Raw genomic sequence first — 20896 nt, forward strand, 5'->3', positions numbered from 1 at the left:
ATGGTGTATACAATGTACATAAACATGTATATAAGAAAATAAAATGTCGACTACAATATTGGAAGTCCAGTCATCAGTCTACCTTATAGCCCCTAAAGACACTGTCAACTAACTTTGAGAAATAACATTCAACTTTAAAATATTATACTGGCGCCGTGACGTGCGATGTGAACCTGGATTTCGCGGACGAGACCACTTCACGTAGCTACGCAACTATTATGATCTTCAGTGCCACATCATCAGTCACAAGAATACAGCGGCAGCAAACATGAGCCATTCCATTACAACGATCGCCAACAACACTATAATCACCACAATAACAATCCCTGAACCAACCACTAATTAGACGGAGATAGAAGAAAAAAAATGAAATGAAACTATTATTTAATGTATATTCATGTATTGGAATTTAGTTTTTGGTAATGCATAATGTTTTTTTCCTAAACTTATTTATGTATTTGTTTTAATTTAGTTTTTAATTCGGTGTTACTTTCTATTACAAATATTAGGTACATTGTACAAATAAGTTTGTTATTTTTACATACACATAAAAAATGATAATTATTCTATGCGAAACGTTATGTAGTAATTCAGTGTGCTAAATATAATTTACTTTTTACGCTTGAGTTATTGATATTACCATACTGTTAATTTCATCTTTATTATTTTTTCCTAAGTTTACGAATTTTTGAAATGTTTGGCTAAAATAATATTTTGTTAATTTCATTTCTAATAATACGTTCATGACTTGTGCCGTTCATTTAATCAATCGCAGAGAAAGTTCCTTAACATGCTGTTTGTTTGAAATTTTTCTTTTAATTTACACAAATACATTTTTTTTACACATATTAAAACGTCAAGTTTGTTCTACTGTCAAGATTAACATGCAGTTTTAAAATGTGAAATGGGACAACCAGTAGGTCTGAGAACAATAGGGTGGTGAACCTTCTCATTAAAGGCCCGTTGTCTCGATATTAATGACATTTTAAGTTATATATATAGATATTATATAACTAAAAAAAAAATTATGTCCATGTGATGGTTTCCATGACGTCATGTTTTACAAATAAAAGAATGTCATCCCCCGAAGAACCTGCAAGAGCCGTGAAAGCGCTTGGGCGAAAAAAAAAAGTTTTTTATAATTGTGTTTTCTTTTTATGTATATATATATTTATCTTTTTGGATAGCAAATTATAATTTTTTTATAATATCCTTCTGCGGTTTAAATTTCATGTCGGAGCTTTTATTTAGCACGATGTTTTTCTAGGTTTAAACTATTTAGTTGATCTTCCATGCTCTTCGAGCTCCTGCACTATCGCTCTCACCCCTATTGCTTTATTACTTAAATTCTCTCTCAGAATGTTAGTTAGCCTGTTGATTGATCTCATTATCTGGGTTAGTCTTTGTTGATACACCCGATTCTTTTCTCAATCTCATCAATATATCGGCCGGTCTTATTCAGGCACTTTGCAATATAGATTGTTATTTATAAAATGATTGAAGTCACGATCGTAGAATGCAACAAACTCTAAAAGCTACTAAACTATCAATGTGGGCAAATTTGGTTAAAGTGTTACAGGTGGGTAAACAAAACCTCTAGTCACTGGTAAGAACAATGTCAGTGGGAGGTAATGCTGATGATGTACGTGACCTTGCTGATAAGCACCTGATCGGTGCAGAATTAAATAAAGTCTACATCGTACAGTTATACATTGTAGTTGTTATTAAGCAAGAGGAAGACAAGTAAAGGTCCAGGACAGTTGTTATATAGCAGGAGGAAGACAAGTAAAGGTCCATGGGACCCCAATCATCTAGTTGTGTTATATAGCAAGAGGAAGACATAAAGGAAGTAAAATGTTCATCGGACCAGAATTATCTAGTTGTTATATAGCGAGAGGAAGACAAGTAAAAGTTCATCGGACCAGAATTATCTAGTTGTTATATAGCGAGAAGAAGACATTAAAGTAAAACTCCATCGGGCCCGAATCATCTAGTTGTTATATACCGAGAAACGTCAAGGAACAATGTTACTTACATACATAACGTATGCACTTGCTGATTTGAAACCAAAGTATTAGAAAGGAACAAACTCTAAAAGCTACTAAACGATTACGAGAATACAGAGCTACATGTTGTTAGCAATGCATACAGGAGACAGAAAGTTTTACTGTTCGATAGAAAATGTTCAGTCACTGGTCACACTGAGTAGGCTGATGATTTACGTGACCTCAGCATTTGGAAAAGCCTATCACAGTTTTATATTAGTGACAACAAAGGTGGCAAATAAGAATATAAGGACTATCGGTTTATCACAATTTCACCCTTTTATCAATGATATTAGATTTTTTCCTCTCACAACACGTATGACTAGTTATAAAGAGCGTAAAACACAATAAAATGATTTTCTGCAAAAACATCACCAATGATGTATTATATTATCCTAATAATGCCACAAAAGGCTTTGATTTTACATAGAAGTCCAGCTGTACATTCCAAGATGTTGTTAACTATAATGTTGAATGGACAGAAGAGTATTCACTGGCCATCACAGATACCAAACATCTTAATCCTGATTAATTTAATCAGGTATTCAAGAAAATTAATTAGATGGGAGGAGATAGGCATACCTGTACATTAATGTTAGCCATGACATATCGCAAAACATATTTATAATATTAAGATATAAACGGTAAAACTGAGTTAAATCTGTATCACATATCTTACGTATTTGGAAAATATAAATTAACATAAATGACCTGGGGTTCCAATTGGGCCTGGGGAACAAGTGGCAAGGTATTTGACTCGAGTCATCTAGTTGTTATAGCTGTATTACTTTTATTCCGAGTTAGTTCCTGTCGGCAGTAGTGAAATATATAAGAAATAACTGTAGCAACTATACAGCTAGCCCAAACTTGATAACCTCCCCAAAGTATAGAACAAAAACCAGGGACTCAATTATTTGTTGTACTTGCACCTTTTCATACAGATAACCTATGCCCGAACGTACATTTTGTAACCCTAATGGAACCTGACCAGATACTTGGTCTCGACCTTGACCCCAGCTTCCAATTGACTATTCATGTCTGTAAAATTTGTAACGTTTCATATTCTATGACATACTGACCTTTCACTTTACAACATAAACATGTCCATTTTTTGTATTTTTTTAAAATATTTTTTCAGAAGTTTTCAAAATGTTAAAGTTACATTAGATATCAGCACACAAATCATTCATAGTCTTCATTCACTCATTCATCATCATCATCATCATCATCATAGTACATATATTCACTCAATATACAACGTCATTCATTAATCACCATATCCCACAGTAGCAAATTATATTTGATTACCATTATCACACTCAGTAAACAGCATCACAATAGTTACAGCTTTGTACACTAACATCATTACTCAGTTCGCATCATCATTGCCATGATCATCATCATTGTCAAAATATCCTTACTACATGTATTTTGATATCATGATCAATAAATTTAAATCTTATATTTTGATATCATAATCAAAGTTATTACATGTCCTCTTATCCTCAAACATAACATTATATATGATATCACCCACAAAGACATCATTAATAGAGAACGATAATTGTATGAGGTAATCACTGTACATTTTACATGTAATCATCCAAATTGATCTGAATGAGTTTTGTTTTTTTAAATATTTTTAATTGATGTGTGTGATTAGAGAGAGAGAGAGAGAGAGAGGGAGAGAGAGAGAGGGGGGAGAGAGACAGACAGAGAGAGACACAGAGAGAGAGACAGAGAGAGAGACAGATAGACAGAAACAAGCAGACAGAGACAGACACACACAAACAGACAGACAGAGACAGACACACAGACATGTAGACAGACACACAGACAGACAGACAGAGAAAGAAAGATGGGGTGTAACTATGAGACATCAAATATTCAACATTACAAGAAAAGCAAAAGCAAAATTTGATTAATTGTGGCAATAATATTCAAGGTCGGGAAGATAAATAAACAAGAGAATTTAAAAAAAAAAGAAAAAAAAAAGAAATCTGGGCAAATAATGTATACCTTTTACAATGCTACCAGTTTTTTCCCACTTCTTCCAGTTCTGATCAAACCTTTCTTTAGCAGAATCACTTTTACTAGTAGCTATATTTTTTGTACCCTATAGTGGTCCTTGATAGTGTTGATTAAAGCATTTACACTTAAGGAGTTATGCAGACATCTCATCTTGGAAATATAATGTTTGATTATAATGAGAATTTCATTATCTATCCCATTATTTTTCAGATTCTGTGAAAGAAGACCAAATAGATATGATTCTTTATTAAAACTGAAGGGAATGACGAGTTCATCTAAAATATTTTCAAAAGTATAAAGAAGGTTCCGTAGTCTCAGTTTCAGAATTACAGAGAACACATAATGGAGAAATGACAACATGAGATTTAAAACGTAGAGAGTTTGTAGTAAGAATATGATGATTCACTCTATACTGAAACCATTGAAGCTTTATGTTTTTAGTGATAGTGAAAGGAAGTTTGAAAATTTTATTCCAAGTAGGATTGCCAAAGTCAAAAGTCTTATTCCATTTTTTCTGTCCAGTTGGAATTACATTATTTTTAATAAGAAAGTTGTAAAAGTTTTTAGATCCTTTAGACTTCATTAGAAATAATTCCAGGTTGATTGGAATGTAAGGATATACAACATTAGCGTATGGGAGAGCTGCATTGGCGCAATATTTCTTGACTGCGGATAACACACTTAGATAATGTAGAAAATTACTGTGAATTTGATAATTTTGAGTAAATTCATCAAAGGTAAAAAAAGTACCGGCGGTTTTATCCTTCACTAGATCTTGTATTACTATAACTCGTTTCTGATACCAGTCCTTCATAAAAATGCATTTTTTCCTATAGTAATTTCATCATTGTACCAGATAGAGGTTTTCATATAAAATTGATGTTTGTTAACATTCTTCTTGTAACTAGAATGAAGATGCTGATAAGCTTTAAATACATCAAACCAAAAACTATTATTACATTTATTTTGATACATTCTTACATATTCAAGCCCACAGTTAGCTAACAAATCTATGTTTATATATGTTTTAAGAATCACTTGCCATTAAGATGTACTAAGAAGAGCTCTTCTTATCCAACTGACTTTGAGAGAGTCAATAAAGGCCTTAATATTTACCATTTTAAGTCCTCCTTCAGTATAGTTTTGTATCAAAATATCCCTTTTAGCCTTATCTATTTTACTATCCCATAGCAATTCATAGAGAACAGAGTTAATTTTGGAAAGAAATTTTTCATCTGGGTTTGGCAGAGATATAAATAAATGATTAAATTGGGAAATAAGTAGTGATCTAATTATATGTATTTTGCCAATTGGAGTTAAAATTCTCCTATTCCATGATTTTATGAGAGATTTAAGTTTTATCAGTTTTTTGTCAAAATTTAACTTGGGTATCATATGCAGATTAACATGAAAGTCAATTCCTAGTAGAGTGAACCTATCTTTCCCCCACTGAAGATCTAGTTCTGGAAGAAATGTATCTGAGCTACATTTTTTTGCTTCCGATCCATACCACTTGAGTTCTCGAAACATTCATTTTAAGTCCTGATATATTAGCAAAATGTCTTAATTCTTTTATCGATTCCTTAATTGTTTTCTCTGAACCATCTAGTGCCAGTGATGTATCATCCGCGTATTGAGATAAGAGTATTGGACAGCCGTTAATATCAATTCCTTCATTATGTCGTAAATTAATCACCAACATTTCTGCGCATAGAATAAAGATATAAGGAGCGATAGGGTCGCCTTGACGACAGCCTCTTTTAATTGGAAAAAATGAAGATAAGTCCCCACCTTGATTAATAGTAGCACTAGCATTGTTGTGAAAGGTTTTTACCCAATTTATTATACTGTTCCCAAAGCCAAAGAAATGTAATACTTTTTCTATAAAAACCCAAGAGACCGAATCAAAAGCTTTTTCAAAATCAATTATTAAAAACATACCTAGAATATCATTTTCTTCTGTATATTGCATGACATCATCGACAAGTCTGTCTATATAACGCCCCTTTAAAAACCCAGTCTGATCATTATCAATTATTTCATCCAAAACTGATTTAAGTCTACGAGCTATGGTACCTGATGCTGTTTTATAGACAACATTAAAAAGAGTTATTGGCCTCCAATTCTTTATGAAATGTCTGGATTTATCTCCCTTAGGGATACATGAGATGATACCTTGTCGTTGCGAGATAGATAAAATGCCAGATAGATACCCTAAATTGATCGAGCGCACAACAAAATTACCTAAATATTTCAAAAAACATTTATAACACTCTACTGTAAAGCCATCTATACCAGGACTTTTGTTATTTTTCATATTTTGCAAAGTTTTCCTAGCTTCTTCCAGTGTTATTAAACCCTCAATATTTTTGAATCAATATCACTTATTTTTTTAACATTAAATGGTTCTAAAATGCTATCTAAGTTAATATCTTCTAGATTGCTATTAGAATCATACAGCTTTTTATAAAAATTGAAAACTTCTTGCAAAATTTCATCCTGGTTTGTTATTACTTTCCCATCATCTAGTTGTAACTTTGGTATAATTTTAGATGTGTAATTTCGATTTTCTAAATTGAAAAAAATAATTAGTAGGTTTTTCCCCTTCCTCAATCCATTTAGCTTGAGATCTAACAATACTCCCTTTAATTTTCTTTTTCCTTATCAATTGTAACTCTTTCTTTTTAAGTTCTAAAGCAACTAAATTTGGTTCATCTTGATCCTCTAATGCCTGAATTGCCTTCTTAAGATGATCTTCCCTAATATTCTGCTGTTTTTCCTTATACGTGCAGTATGAAATAGTTTTCCCCCTAATTTGCATGAGCAAGGTTTCAAGAAATAGCTTGTCATCAATAGAAAACTGTATATCTGAATCTGAAATGCTAATTATGTTGGACTGATTATAGACTGGAAGACAGTACTGCAATTTTGTCTCAAAAATACATTTTTTTACAAGATCTAAATATTCAATTTCCTGAAGGAGACTATTATTAAATTTCCACACCCCCTTTTCCGGTCTAAATTTTTGAAATTGAAAAGATATTACAGGAAAAGAATGGTCAGAACGAGAACCAGAAGCAATACTCTTTTTATTACAGTTTGAAATCAAATTTTCGGAGATAAGAAAAAAATCAAGACGAGCTTGTCTCAAAGGTCTATTCTTTCTCCAAGAATACCTTCTGATATCTTCATGTTGTTCTCGAAAAATATCGGTAAGAGTAAAATAATCAATTATTTCTAATACCTTTTCTCTGGCCTTAGGATTGTTAAGATTTGTATAGTTTTTATCATAATCAAGCTTGGGATCCAGCACTAAATTAAAATCACCACAAATAATTGAATGTTTATTATCAAATTCTTCCAAGGTTTCATTCAAAATGTTATAGAATTCGGGACAATCCCTGTTTGGACCATATATATTAATCTAGGAAATTCTGAACGTTTCAATTTCAACATCTAAAGTCAAAAAGTTGCCTGAATCATCTTTCTTTTCATTAAACACTTTAAATTCAAAGTTATTTTTTTAAAAAAGAATTACAACCCCTCTTGCATTCGATTTGAAAGAGTTAAAAAAACATTGAAAGCCCCACTCGTTTCTAATAATGTGTTCTTGTTCCTTAGTAAAATGAGTGTCCTGTAAGCAGATAATGTTACTATTTGTCGATCTAAGGTAGGAGAAAACATCTTTTCGTTTTAATTTATCCCCCAGACCCTGACAGTTTGCCGACAAAAACTGTATTTCAGACATCTTTGCAAGTCACTTTTGAGTATAATCGATCCACCCCAAAGTAGAAAGAAATACGGGACATAACAGGAGTAAGACAGAGAAAATAGTACAGAAAAGAAAAGAAGCATAAAAACGTATACATCAGTCACAGATACACTAAGGTAAAGTCGTCGACTACTACCTGACTACATACTGGTACTAGAATTATGAAAGTCAAATATGTGAACACACTGTATCCCTCAACCTGCCATGAGACCGGAAGCACTATTCTAATACATTCTACTCGGAACTCTTCGAACAACTATGCTATTACATCGATCAAATCCCTAGTGTTCCGAGTGCAAATAATTCCGGAAATGTGATTAATAAAAGTACACCAGACACGGACCAGAATGTAATCATATGAAAATCATCGTTTAAAAACCGGAATTATTATAATAAATGTGTAACATACGTACAGTATATTTAATCCACATATATTTAAAGACATGCTCACTTACCATATAAAGGAATATCCTAATTAGAATCCTTTGGGATGAAACGCACAATCATCACACAAATATACACACAATAACCACAGTGATAAAAAACATAGAGAACTTATTTACATGGGTTGGCGGCATTCCAAACTGCCTTTAAATGTCTTTACCAACCGTCACTTTATTTACCAGATCAGTTCGTTGTCTCCTAAAGTTCTCATCGTTCAACATATATTTCTCTTCCAATGGTGTGTCTAAGAAAAGTCTGCGTTTTTTCCCGTTCACCAGCACCGCGAATAGCTTCCCATCTACACTATAAGTGTTCTTCACACACTCCAGTTTAAAAGCACCTTTGAGGAACTGTTGATTGTCCCGCGTAAGGTCCTCCTAGATTACCTTTCCAAAACCTCGGATTTTCTTGCGCGCACAGATAATGTCATGCTTTTTTCTCCGGGAGTAAATTTTACGATAATACTCGGAGCGGCTAAAATGTCCAAGTCTGTGCGAGATGTTAATGTCACTTTTTGTAAGATTTACTTCAAGTGTGTCAGTCACAAAGCTCACAATTTTCTCCACGCACTCTTCCACTGTTTCTTTTTCCGACGGGTCTTCCAGGCCGATAATGCGAAGCGAATCTTTCCTTCCATGTTGTTCCAAGTCATAAAGTTTATATTCCATATTCTGTGTAACCACATGTAATCTCGTAATTTTTCCTTCTAAATTGTCCACAGTTTTCCGGAGATCATCATTGTCAGTCTCTAGATCAAATATTCGAGCCTCTAGGCGATCGGTTATTTCCTTGTTTTCAACACATATATCTGTCGTCAGTTGAGAAATCTTATTGTCGAGATACTCCCGTGTGATCATGGTAGAAAGAAGTTCATCTAACCTGTCTTCCATTGTCCTTCTGTCTTTCATCTCAGTACCACTCTGACGTCGACTGTCCTTACTGACTGAATTATCTCTGGTCGAAACCCCGGTATGTTTTTTTCCGTTCCAGACATAGTTAAGCTGACAAAGCTTCCAAAATCTTGACAGGTACGAGAGATCCAGGCGTACGTGTAGTAGCGCTACATGTAGTATATAGTGAGTAGAAGTCGTCGTAGGTACTCAGTTCATATTCAGGAAATTAACTTTCTCAAACCACACTTATCATAACGAAATTTCCGAAAATAGTTCGATATTTCGTTAGTTCGTTCTATTATCTCATACACATCCAAGAATGGAGTCTGAATTCCATTCCAATAAAGCGAATTTGTTCCGATTTTGCAGAGCAAAAAAACTGGTCAGTACCCACGTGACCACGTGACCTCCTAAACATGTCCATTTTATATGATAGTTATGCCTATCATTTACTCAAAATTCTTTATTTGGGGCTTCAACTTTTTATCCAATAGTGTCCAATTCCACTCTACTATTTCATGTAATAATGTATTCTGTATATAGCGGCTCGTATTCTACTGCAGATGACATTGTCTTATCTAACTTACTAGGATGACGAAAGGTTACCTTTTTTCCTCATCTCAAAGTTATGAAACCCGTTTATAAACTGGTCCACAACCTGATTTTCAAGATAATGATGGTGAAGTTCAGAGTATGCTAAGAAGGCTGTCCTTCTATGATCATAACCAAAATCAGACGCGGTGTCGTCCTTCCTCTACTTATGTCCCCTAAACGTACACCCACATGCGCTAGTTTGTTCCTCAGGATTGAATCCTTTGTTTAGAACTGCTTTATTGAAGTATAAAGTATAATCAGAACTGCCTTACTGTAAGATTGCTTAATAGTTTCTGCGCTCTGCCCCTGAGATTAATATGTATTTACTGGCGGGTATTTCCTATCGAATCGCATATTTCATACACAGGCGCACAGGAGCACACTACTTCCCGATTTTTTTACCGAGAGGAAGATTGCATACAGCCAATTTCGTGTCAAAGGCGGGGAAGTTAATAGTTGGGTTAAGGAAGTTGTTGTTATATGATCCATTCTTGACAACCTTATTGGGCTTTTAGAATGGAAAGGCATTGTTTGTTTTGTATCTATACGTAAATATTACAACGGGGACGAAGATCTGCTCATTCAGCCTTTAAAGTATTGAAACCTTCAATCCTAGAGAAAACACAATCCTATTCTCCTAATGCTTCTGATGTTAATTCGGTCTTTAAAAATATGATTTGGGCAAATTAAGATTTTTTAAAAAGATAATTTAACATCATAAATCTTTGGATTAATACTGTAATTGATTACATTCATAATGTTGAAGCAAACCTGCCCTAGGATACGCTGGTACCCAAGACGTAAACATATATCTATATATATATTTAAGTGTGTGGAATATAGTGTGTATAAAGTAATTTTCACTATTTGTTTTTAATTGTATTGTTTGTTGTTTTATTATATTCCAAAATCCGGATTTTTGGTCACGTCCTTGACGTTTCTTAGTCAATAGCGTCCAGACGGTCATGGTAATTGATCGGAAAAATATGAAATAAGACTTCAAGAGCATAACAGCCCTGGAATGCTGCAGTATATATGGCTTCTAAATGACACAAATCAATTGTTTGCCGGGAATTTTGTCTAGGTCGCAAGTCAGGTGGCCAACGGACGATCAAATATTCAAGTATTGTTGATTTAGATAAATCAAACGTCCTATAGAAAAAAAGGACCGTTAAGGGATAAAACAGCATCATTCCTAAAACGTGTTCCTGTACATTATATAAATTGTAAATCTGCTGTCTATATTTGTGTCTTATTTCCCATTCCAATTTGTAAAGAGGTGAACAACTACAAATTTGTCGTCTCTCGGTTCCGTTACGTTATATGTTCTTGGGTAGCTGTTGGACGGTTTTCATCATACTAAGGTAATGTGTACATTCACATTCATATACAGATATTCCTATTCGTTTTCTTTTTTCGTAAAATCCATTCTCTCTAGGTTCTGCCAAACGTAATGCTAGGAGTGAACCTATCTTGAAATAATCAGAAGACAAAATGATGAGCAGTATTGAAACAACTCTTACGTTTGAAATATGATTTTCAATATTTTTGTCGTGAAATAAAATAGGAAGCTCAAACTGTTCAATGGTAGTAATGGTGTAAAGTAAGTAACTTTTGTAACTGAAGAAAAATGCTAAAGCGTCTGCTCCTGTTTTTGATACCAAAAAAGGTCATTTGTCAGCGGTGGAGCATCTTTAACATCTGTTGCGACTCTACAAATTATAAAACTCGTTGGGATATTACAGCGTAAAAAGTAGAAAATACATACTTGTTGCTCGAGCATGATAACCACAAAAAACAAGAACGATTTTCTCATTACTTATGGGAAACTGTATCTAATCCGTTTCAGTGGAATTGTAAGTGTATAATTTGTATTATTTATGTAGTAATTTGATTTGTTTGTGTACCTCTCCGTCACCCCCTCGATTTAGCATAAACGTCATACATATCAGACAACTTATTTGGAAGATATTGCTTTAGCTAATTGAGTGTTTAATGAAATCAGAGAATTGTTTTAGTTACACAATCAGACACAGTGTTATACAATTTGATTCATGATAGTTCAAACTGATGATATCTCTCCAAACTATGACATGGACATTTATATCTAAAACAAACTAAATTGGGTAATTCCAACCATACGAAAACTTGAGCTTATCATCAGAGAACATGTAGTATTATTGGTATAGTTTGGAAATATTAAAATCTCCCAGACTGAATGTCTGGTGTCTCAGACATTCGTGTAGTACGTTTCCAGGGCAAATGTGTACATGTGTGTGAGTTGTCAACGACGTAACAGTCTGGTTTCCAGATAGGTTCCTCGTTTATATATAATGTTGTACCGACATTTATGTTCCGTGTCGTATCTATTCTGACAAACAGGTACACATCAGCAAATTCCATGTCTGCTTATAAAAGACGGCTGGAGCAAACTGCACCGCTCCATTTTGCCACGACATAAATTGTGTTTTATATTGATATATTAATATATATATGGTGTATACAATGTACATAAACATGTATATAAGAAAATAAAATGTCGACTACAATATTGGAAGTCCAGTCATCAGTCTACCTTATAGCCCCTAAAGACACAGTCAACTAACTTTGAGAAATAACATTCAACTTTAAAATATTATACTGGCGCCGTGACGTGCGATGTGAACCTGGATTTCGCGGACGAGACCACTTCACGTAGCTACGCCACTATTATGATCTTCAGTGCCACATCATCAGTCACAAGAATACAGCAGCAGCAAACATGAGCCATTCCATTACAACGATCGCCAACAACACTATAATCACCACAATAACGTCCCTGAACCAACCACTAATTAGACGGAAGATAGAAGAAAGAAAATGAACTGAACTATTATTTAATGTATATTCATGTATTGGAATTTAGTTTTTGGTAATGCATAATGTTTTTTTTCCTAAACTTATATTCATGTATTTGTTTTAATTTAGTTTTTAATTCGGTGTTACTTTCTACTACAAATATTAGGTACATTGTACAAATAAGTTTGTTATTTTTACATACGCATAAAAAATGATAATTATTCTATGCAAAACGTTATGTAGTAATTCAATGTGCTGAATATAATTTACTTTGTACACATGAGTTATTGATATTACCATACTGTTAATTTCATCTTTGTTATTTTTTTCTTAAGTTTACGGATTTTTGAAATTTTTGGCTAAAATAATATTTTGTTAATTTCATTTCTATTAATATGTTCATGACTTGTGTTGTTCATTTTATCATTCGCAGAGAAAGTTCCTTAACATGCTGTTTGTTTGAAATTATTCTTTTAATTTACACAAATACATTTTTTTACACATATTAAAACGTCAGGTTTGTTCTACTGTCAAGATTAACATGCAGTTTTAAAATGTGAAATGGGACAACCAGTAGGTCTGAGAACAATAGGGTGGTGAACCTTCTCATTAAGGCCCGTTGTCTCGATATTAATGACATTTTACGTTATATATATAGATATATATAACTAAAAAAAGAATTATGTCCATGTGATGGTTTCCATGACGTCATGTTTTACAAATAAAATAATTTAAACCCCCGAAGACCTGCAAGAGCCGTGAAAGCGCTTGGGCGAAAAAAAAAGTTTTATAATTGTGTTTTCTTTTTATGTATATATATATTTATCTTTTTGGATAGCAAATTATGAATTTTTTTATAATATCCTTCTGCGGTTTAAATTTCATGTCGGAGCTTTTATTTAGCACGATGTTTTTCTAGGTTTAAATTATTTAGTTGATCTTCCATGCTCTTCGAGCTCCTGCACTATCGCTCTCATCCCTATTGCTTTATTACTTAAATGCTCTCTCAGAATGTTAGTTAGCCTGTTGATTATTTTCATTATCTGGGTTAGTCTTTGTTAATACACCCGATTCTTTTCTCAATCTCATCAATATACCGGCCGGTCTTATTCAGGCACTTTGCAATATAGATTGTTATTTATAAAATGATTGAAGTCACGATCGTAGAATGCAACAAACTCTAAAAGCTACTAAACTATCACTGTGGGCAAATTTGGTTAAAGTGTTACAGGTGGGTAAACAAAACCTCTAGTTACTGGTAAGAACAATGGCAGTGGGAGTAATGCTGATGATGTACGTGACCTTGCCGATAAGCACCTGATCGGTGCAGAATTAAATAAAGTCTACATCGTACAGTTATACATTGTAGTTGTTATATAGCAAGAGGAAGACAAGTAAAGGTCCATGGGACCCGAATCATCTAGTTAGAAGTATATAGCAGTTATATAGCGAGAAGACATTAAAGTAAAACTCCATCGGGCCCGAATCATCTAGTTGTTATATACCGAGAAACGCAAGGAGCAATGTTACTTACATATACATAACGTATGCACTTGCTGATTTGAAACCAAGGTATTAGAAAGGAACAAACTCTAAAAGCTACTAAACGATTACCGAGACTACAGAGCTACATGTTGATAGCAATGCATAAAGGAGAAAGACAGTTTTTTACTGTTCGATTGAAAATGTTCAGTCACTGGTTACACTGAGTAGGCTGATGATTTACGTGACCTCAGCATTTGGAGAAGCCTATCACAGTTTTATATTAGTGACAACAAAGGTGGCAAATAAAAATATAAGGACTATCGGTTTAACACAATTTCACCCTTTTATCAATGATAGTAGATTTTTTCCTCTCACAACACGTACGACTAGTTATAAAGAGCGTAAAACACAATAAAATTATTTTCTGCAAAAGCATCCCCGATGATGTATATTATTATCCTAGTAATGCCACAAAAGGTGTTGGATTTTACATAGAAGTCTAGCTGTACGTTAAATGGAAAGAAGAGTATTCACTGGCCATCACAAATACCAAACATCTTTATCCTGATTATTTTTAATCAGGTATTCAAGAAAAATAATTAGATGGAAGGAGATAGGCATACTTTACATTAATGTTAGCCATGGCAGCAAGCGGTTAAACATCGCAAAACATATTGATAAGATTAACGGTAAAATTGAGTTAAATCTGTATTACATATTTTAAGTATATGGGAAATATATATTAACATAAATGGCCAGGTGTTCCAATTTGGCCTGGGAAACAAGTGGCAAGGCATTTGACTCGAGTCATCCAGTTGTTATAGCTGTATTACTTTTATTCCGAGTTAGTTCCCGTCGGCAGTGGTGAGATATGTATGAAATATCTGTAGCGACTCTATACCTAGCCCAAACTTGATAACTCGCCAAAGGATAGAACAAAAACCAGGGCTCAATTATTTGCTGTACTTGCACCTCTTCATACAGACAACCTATGCCCGAACGTACATTTTGTAACCCTAATGGAGCCTGACAAGATACTTGGTCTCGACCTTGACCCCAGCTTCCAATTGACTAATCATGTCTGTAAAATTTGTAACTTTTGATATTCTATGACATACTGACCTTTCTCTTTACAACATAAACATGTCCATTTTCTATGATAGCTATGCCTGTCATATTTCTCAAAATTCTTTATTTTGGGCTTTTTTTTATCCAAGAGTGTCCAATTTCACTCTACTATTTCATTTAACAATGTATTCTGTATGTAGTGGCTCCTATTCCACTGCAGATGAAATTGTCTTATTTAACGTACTAGGATGACGAACGGTAACCCTTTTTCCTCATCTATGAACGGTTATGAAAACCGTTTATAAACTGGTCCACAACCTGATTTTCAAGATAATGATGGTGAAGTTCAGAGTATGCTACGAGGCTGTCCTTCTTAGATCATAACCAAAATCAGACGCGGTGTCGTCCTTCCCCTACTTACGTCCCCTAAACGTACACATGCATGCGCTAGTTTGTTCCTCGGAATTGAATCATATGTTTAGAACTGCTTGATTGAAGTATAAAGTATAATCCGAATTGCCTTACTGTAAGATTGCTTAATAGTTTCTTGGTTCTGTCCCTAAGATTATTATTTATTTACTGGGATTATTAATTATCGCGTATAATCGCGTGTTTGATGAAATCATAGAATTGATTTAGTTACACAATCAGACACAGTGATATGAAATTCGATTCATGTTAATTCAAACTGAAGATATATCTTCAAACTATGGCATGCACATTTATATATAAAACAAACTATATTGGGTAATTCCAGTCATACGAAAACTTTAGCTTATCATCAGAAAACATGTAGTATTATTGGTATTATTTTGAAAAATTAAAATCTTCCAGACTGAATGTCTGGTATCTCAGACATTCGTGTAATACGTCTCCAGGGCAAATGTGTACATGTGTGTGAGTTGTTAACGAACTAACAGTCTGGTATATAGATAGGTTCCTCGTTTATATATAATGTTGTACCGACATTTATTTTTCGTGTCGTATCTATTCTGACAAACAGGTACACATCAGCCAACTCCATGTCTGCTAATAAAAGAGGGCTGAGAGAGACAGAGGAGCAGTCTGCACCGCCCTATCTTGGGGTCAGGACCATTTGGGCACACAACGTCTGGCACGGCATACATTGTGTGTTATATTAATATATAAATATGTATATAAGCTAAGAAAATAAAATGTCGACAATGATATTGGAAGTCCAGTCATCATTGCAACCATGAAACCTGCAGTCTACCCTATACCACATAAAGACACAGTAAACATTGAGAAATAACATTCAACTTTGAAATATTATACTGGCGCCGTGACGTGCGATGGGAACCAGGATTTCGCGGACGACACCACTTTAAGTAGCTACGCCACTATTATGATCTTCAGTGCCACATCATCAGTCACAAGAATACAGCAGCAACAAACATCATCCATTCCATTACAACGACCGCCAACAACACTATAATCACCACAACAACTACACAACCACTAAGAAGACGGAAGATTGAAGAAAGAAAATGAAATTAACTCTGAAAATGGTAATTTTGGACATTTAATAATGTATTTTCATGCATTGTTATTAAGTGTTTGGTAACGTATGATGTTTTATTTTTGTCTTAACTAATATTGATATCTTCGCTTTAATTTGATTTTTAATTCGATGTTACTTTCTATTACAAATTTTAGGTACATGTACATCGTACAAATAAGTTTGTTATTTTTACATACACATAAAAGTATGATAATTATTCTATGCGAAACGTTATGTAGCAATTCAGTGTGCTAAATATAACTTACTTTTTACTCTTAAGCTAATGATATTACCATACTGTTAATTTCATCTTTATTATTTTTTTCTTAAGCTGACGGATTTTTGAAATTTTTGGCTAAAATAGTATTTTGTTAATTTCATTTCTAATAATATATTCATGACTTGTGCTATTCATTTTATCATTCTCAGAGAAGGTTTCTTAACATACTTTTTGTTTTCAATTATTTTTTTCATTTACGTAAATACATTTTTTACACAATATAATAAAACGTCTGGTTTGTTCTGCTGACATGGTTAACATGTAGTTTTAATATGTAAAATGGAACAACCAGTATGTCTGGGAGCAATTGGGTAGTGAGCCTTCTCGTTAAGGCCCATTGCCTCGATATAAATGACCTTTTACATTATATATATATTTCATTTGAGTAATTTTTATCTTTTTGGATAGAATTGATGTCATTTTTATAATATCCTTCTGCGGTTTTTAATTTTATGTTAGAGCTTCTATTTAGCACGCTGTTTTTCTAGGTTAAAATTATTTAGATGATCATTCATGGTCTTCGAACTCCTGCACTCTCGCTCTCAATCTCATCCCTGTTGCTTTATTACTATAATGCACTCTCAGAATGAATGTTAGTTAGCTTGTTGTTTTTTTCATTATCTGGGTTAGTCTTTATTATACACCCATTTTGTTAAAATTTCATCAATGTACCTGTCGGTTTTATTCAGGCACTTTGCAATATAAATTGTTATTTCTTTAATCTTTATTTTTGCTATGTCTATCCAGTCTTCAAATTATCATATTTGTTCTTTTCTGTAACCCAGTGAGCGTAACCCAAATTTGAAATGTATTTAATATATGTATTTATAATATGATTATATCGTTTTTAATTGCATTAACGTTCATTTTCGACGTCCCTGGACCAATTGTTATTTTATCTGTATTGATATTTAATGTAGTCATATTGTGGTTGCTATGAACACATGGTGTAATATCTGTTTTGACCATATCATTTCCAATGTCTTAAGTAACAAGAAACATATCTATTCTTGATTTTGAAATTCCTCTTTTGAATGCGTATTAAATTTTCTGGGGTTTCGAAGTTTCCAAATATCCACAAGTTGAAATGAATCAATTAAATGTTGCTTTTTTAACTTTTTAATTTTAATTTTAATACTGATATATGTGTGTGTGTGGGCATCATAGCTGTAAAAGACATTACCTTGGAGACACATGTGATCGCGGTAAGAACATTGTGTAGTGCTTCCTATATATTATAGTCAGGGAGAGTTACCTCCCGTAGTGGAAAAACGTGAGGGAAACCAGAAACAGTATGGCTAGCTTGGGCGTAATGCTGGAAGCAGAGACAAAGGAGAAGACACAATGTGTTGGAGCGAATAATACTATAGTTGGTTGTGCTCAGTGATAATCTGGACAAGAAGTCTACATACATATGTGAAGAATGACTGGTTCATATCATGGTATGGTGGTGAAGTGACATAGAAGATTCAAGATGTGAGAACGCTCATGCGGGGCGCGCTGAATCGTGGACGATGCACGGAGATAAACTCGTGAACTGTAAAATCATAAGAGTCGTTGGTGCCCAACACATAGACCATACTATGATATTTACATATTTTTATGCTTATTAAATTTTTAAATGTATATCAAGGCCTTTAGTTTCACAGTTAAATCACTGTTACCCAAGAAAAGATTCCAGGAAAATGTAAATAAAATTCGTCCACATTGCGTCAAGTTTGGTGCTCGTCCGGGATGAAATTGTTTTGGTAAAGTTTTGGCTTTACAATTGTCATTGGGTAAAATGCTGAGTTGTGTGAATAACATGGGTTGTTGGCACTGTACATATAGATGTACAATACGTACTAGGTTTAGTGACAGTATTTACATGTATATGTTCACTATAGAGGTAACCATAAACAAAGCAATGGTGCTGTCAGAGATATTGTAACTTGATGTAGGTAGGGTTATGTTAACACCTACACGGTCAGTATAGTGTGACTTAATATTGTAGTGTTAAGAAAATCTCATTATCTGGTATCGAGTTTTATACCCGACTCAAGAAGAAAGAACAAAAACATTTGTTAGGATGCCCCCATCACCATATCTCTTAGATGGCTTTTTTGATATTATTAGAAACCGGAATTGTTTTGGCGGTGTGGTCTGTACATAGATGAGCGATGATCTAACATTAACACATATATTACAGGAGATGATGAATGTCTCTCCATTAGACTTTATTTATCGAAGACAAATCTAGCAGGTGTCGAGAATGTAGTAATCGGAGACAATTCATTACCACCTGCCCAGTTGCAGTTGAATAATATGTAGACTACAAAATAAATTTAGCAACGATGAAGGCCACGGAGTCTATAGTAGTATATATTTACATTCCATTAGATGATTTACCAACTACCTCGATGGACTATCTGGAACATTGGAGCAATTCAGTGAGTTTATAGAACAGAAATATCACGAAATCCACACCATTCATCGGAGGGAATTTAATGGAGAAAGTAAAGTATCAACATACAGCGTTGAATATCATCCGAGACAAACACGGGTTTACTTTCCTCTCACAATTGACAAAGACATCCAATTATTGAGTGTTCAACTATTACAACCATTCAAATCTTTACTAAGTAAAAGTATTCAACCAAATTGTTACTATCAATGACAAGTCTATCAGTTATAGTTTCGGAAACACCAACGAATGATAACTGTAATGCAAGTAGATATTATTAGATGTAGGCAAAATGGGTATCGACTTGTAAAGAGCTGAGATCACAGAAATAGTACGCATATCTATTACTACCAGTTATGAAATGTTGAGATTAAAGGGACAATTCACTCAGGCTAATTCGATACATCACCAAGAAGCAAAATATAGCATAAATGTATTGTTCTACATTTCTTATGAAACATATAACGTAAAACATTGACAAATTCCACGACATTGTTAAGTATTTTAATTAATATCGTTGAAATATCAAATCGTTGATCAATACGATTAAGCAGGTACAATATGGACGCTGTACCCATACCCGAGCCAAAGTCACGCACGTTAAACAAATGAACTACATAACCATTGAGAAGGTGATAAAGTGATTCTTAGGCAAGACAATGCACCTAATAAGGTAAACACACTACTGTCAGGGCAATTTGAGCAGTTCTAGACAAAAGTTGTATTACTCCACGAGCAAGGGACCGGGTTCGGCATACAAGAAGTTTGACCACAGTGTGTAATGGCGGACAGCGAGCGATTTTGAACATTTCACACACATGTCGCCACCGTGGGCTTTTCAGGCATATCACAGTAAAACCGACTGATCTAATTTCCATTAGAACTGGTTTTTTTTCGATATATGTACAAATTTTAATGTTCTCTTAGACTGAATTGTCCCTTTAAACACTCAGTTCTCAATAACACACATAGCAATATGTATGAGCAGTTGTATCAAAATTCGCATAAACTGTCTATGGTGTTATTAACTAAACCAGCATATTTTTCATGTATATGTATACAAAAACTATTTAGATCCAGAACGTAATACCAAAACTTGTTTATTTGCTTTTATAACTGCGTCATTTTATTCCAGATTAAGAGATATACATTAATTGCGAAAATACTCACCGAATTAGGGTCTGCTCCATGGCTCAACAAAAGTTCCACAATTTCTCTATGACCATTCAAAGCTGCCCAATACATTGCATTACCCTGAAACAAAACATATCTGAGTTTACAATGGTGTACTTACTGTACAAATGTAGAAACTAAAACTGAACGTTTGATGTCTCTCAAAGTAAATATCTCGTTCGGCATTATTTTATTACAACTTAAGCCAACAATTAAGGATTGATTATCAATTTTGTTGCTTACCATAACTGATGAATAATGTTAATCTCATGCAAATGAAGTGTGCCAATCCTTATATTAACGTTAAC

The 20896-nt window shown here is 33.8% G+C and overlaps 1 protein-coding gene across 5 annotated transcripts in view; it reads right to left on the minus strand.

Annotated features, from left to right (window-relative positions):
* The window catches only part of LOC138305916 (ankyrin repeat domain-containing protein 29-like), a 108710-nt gene that overhangs the window by 39194 nt on the left and 48620 nt on the right, over positions 1-20896 (minus strand). For all 5 annotated transcript variants that reach the window (XM_069246206.1, XM_069246207.1, XM_069246209.1 and 2 more), the window contains one exon: positions 20586-20669. In XM_069246206.1, the coding sequence (XP_069102307.1) occupies positions 20586-20669 (84 nt within the window). The remainder of the gene's footprint in view (positions 1-20585; positions 20670-20896) is intronic.

Source organism: Argopecten irradians, chromosome 13, assembly GCF_041381155.1.
Source record: "Argopecten irradians isolate NY chromosome 13, Ai_NY, whole genome shotgun sequence".
NCBI classification, from domain to species: domain Eukaryota; kingdom Metazoa; phylum Mollusca; class Bivalvia; order Pectinida; family Pectinidae; genus Argopecten; species Argopecten irradians.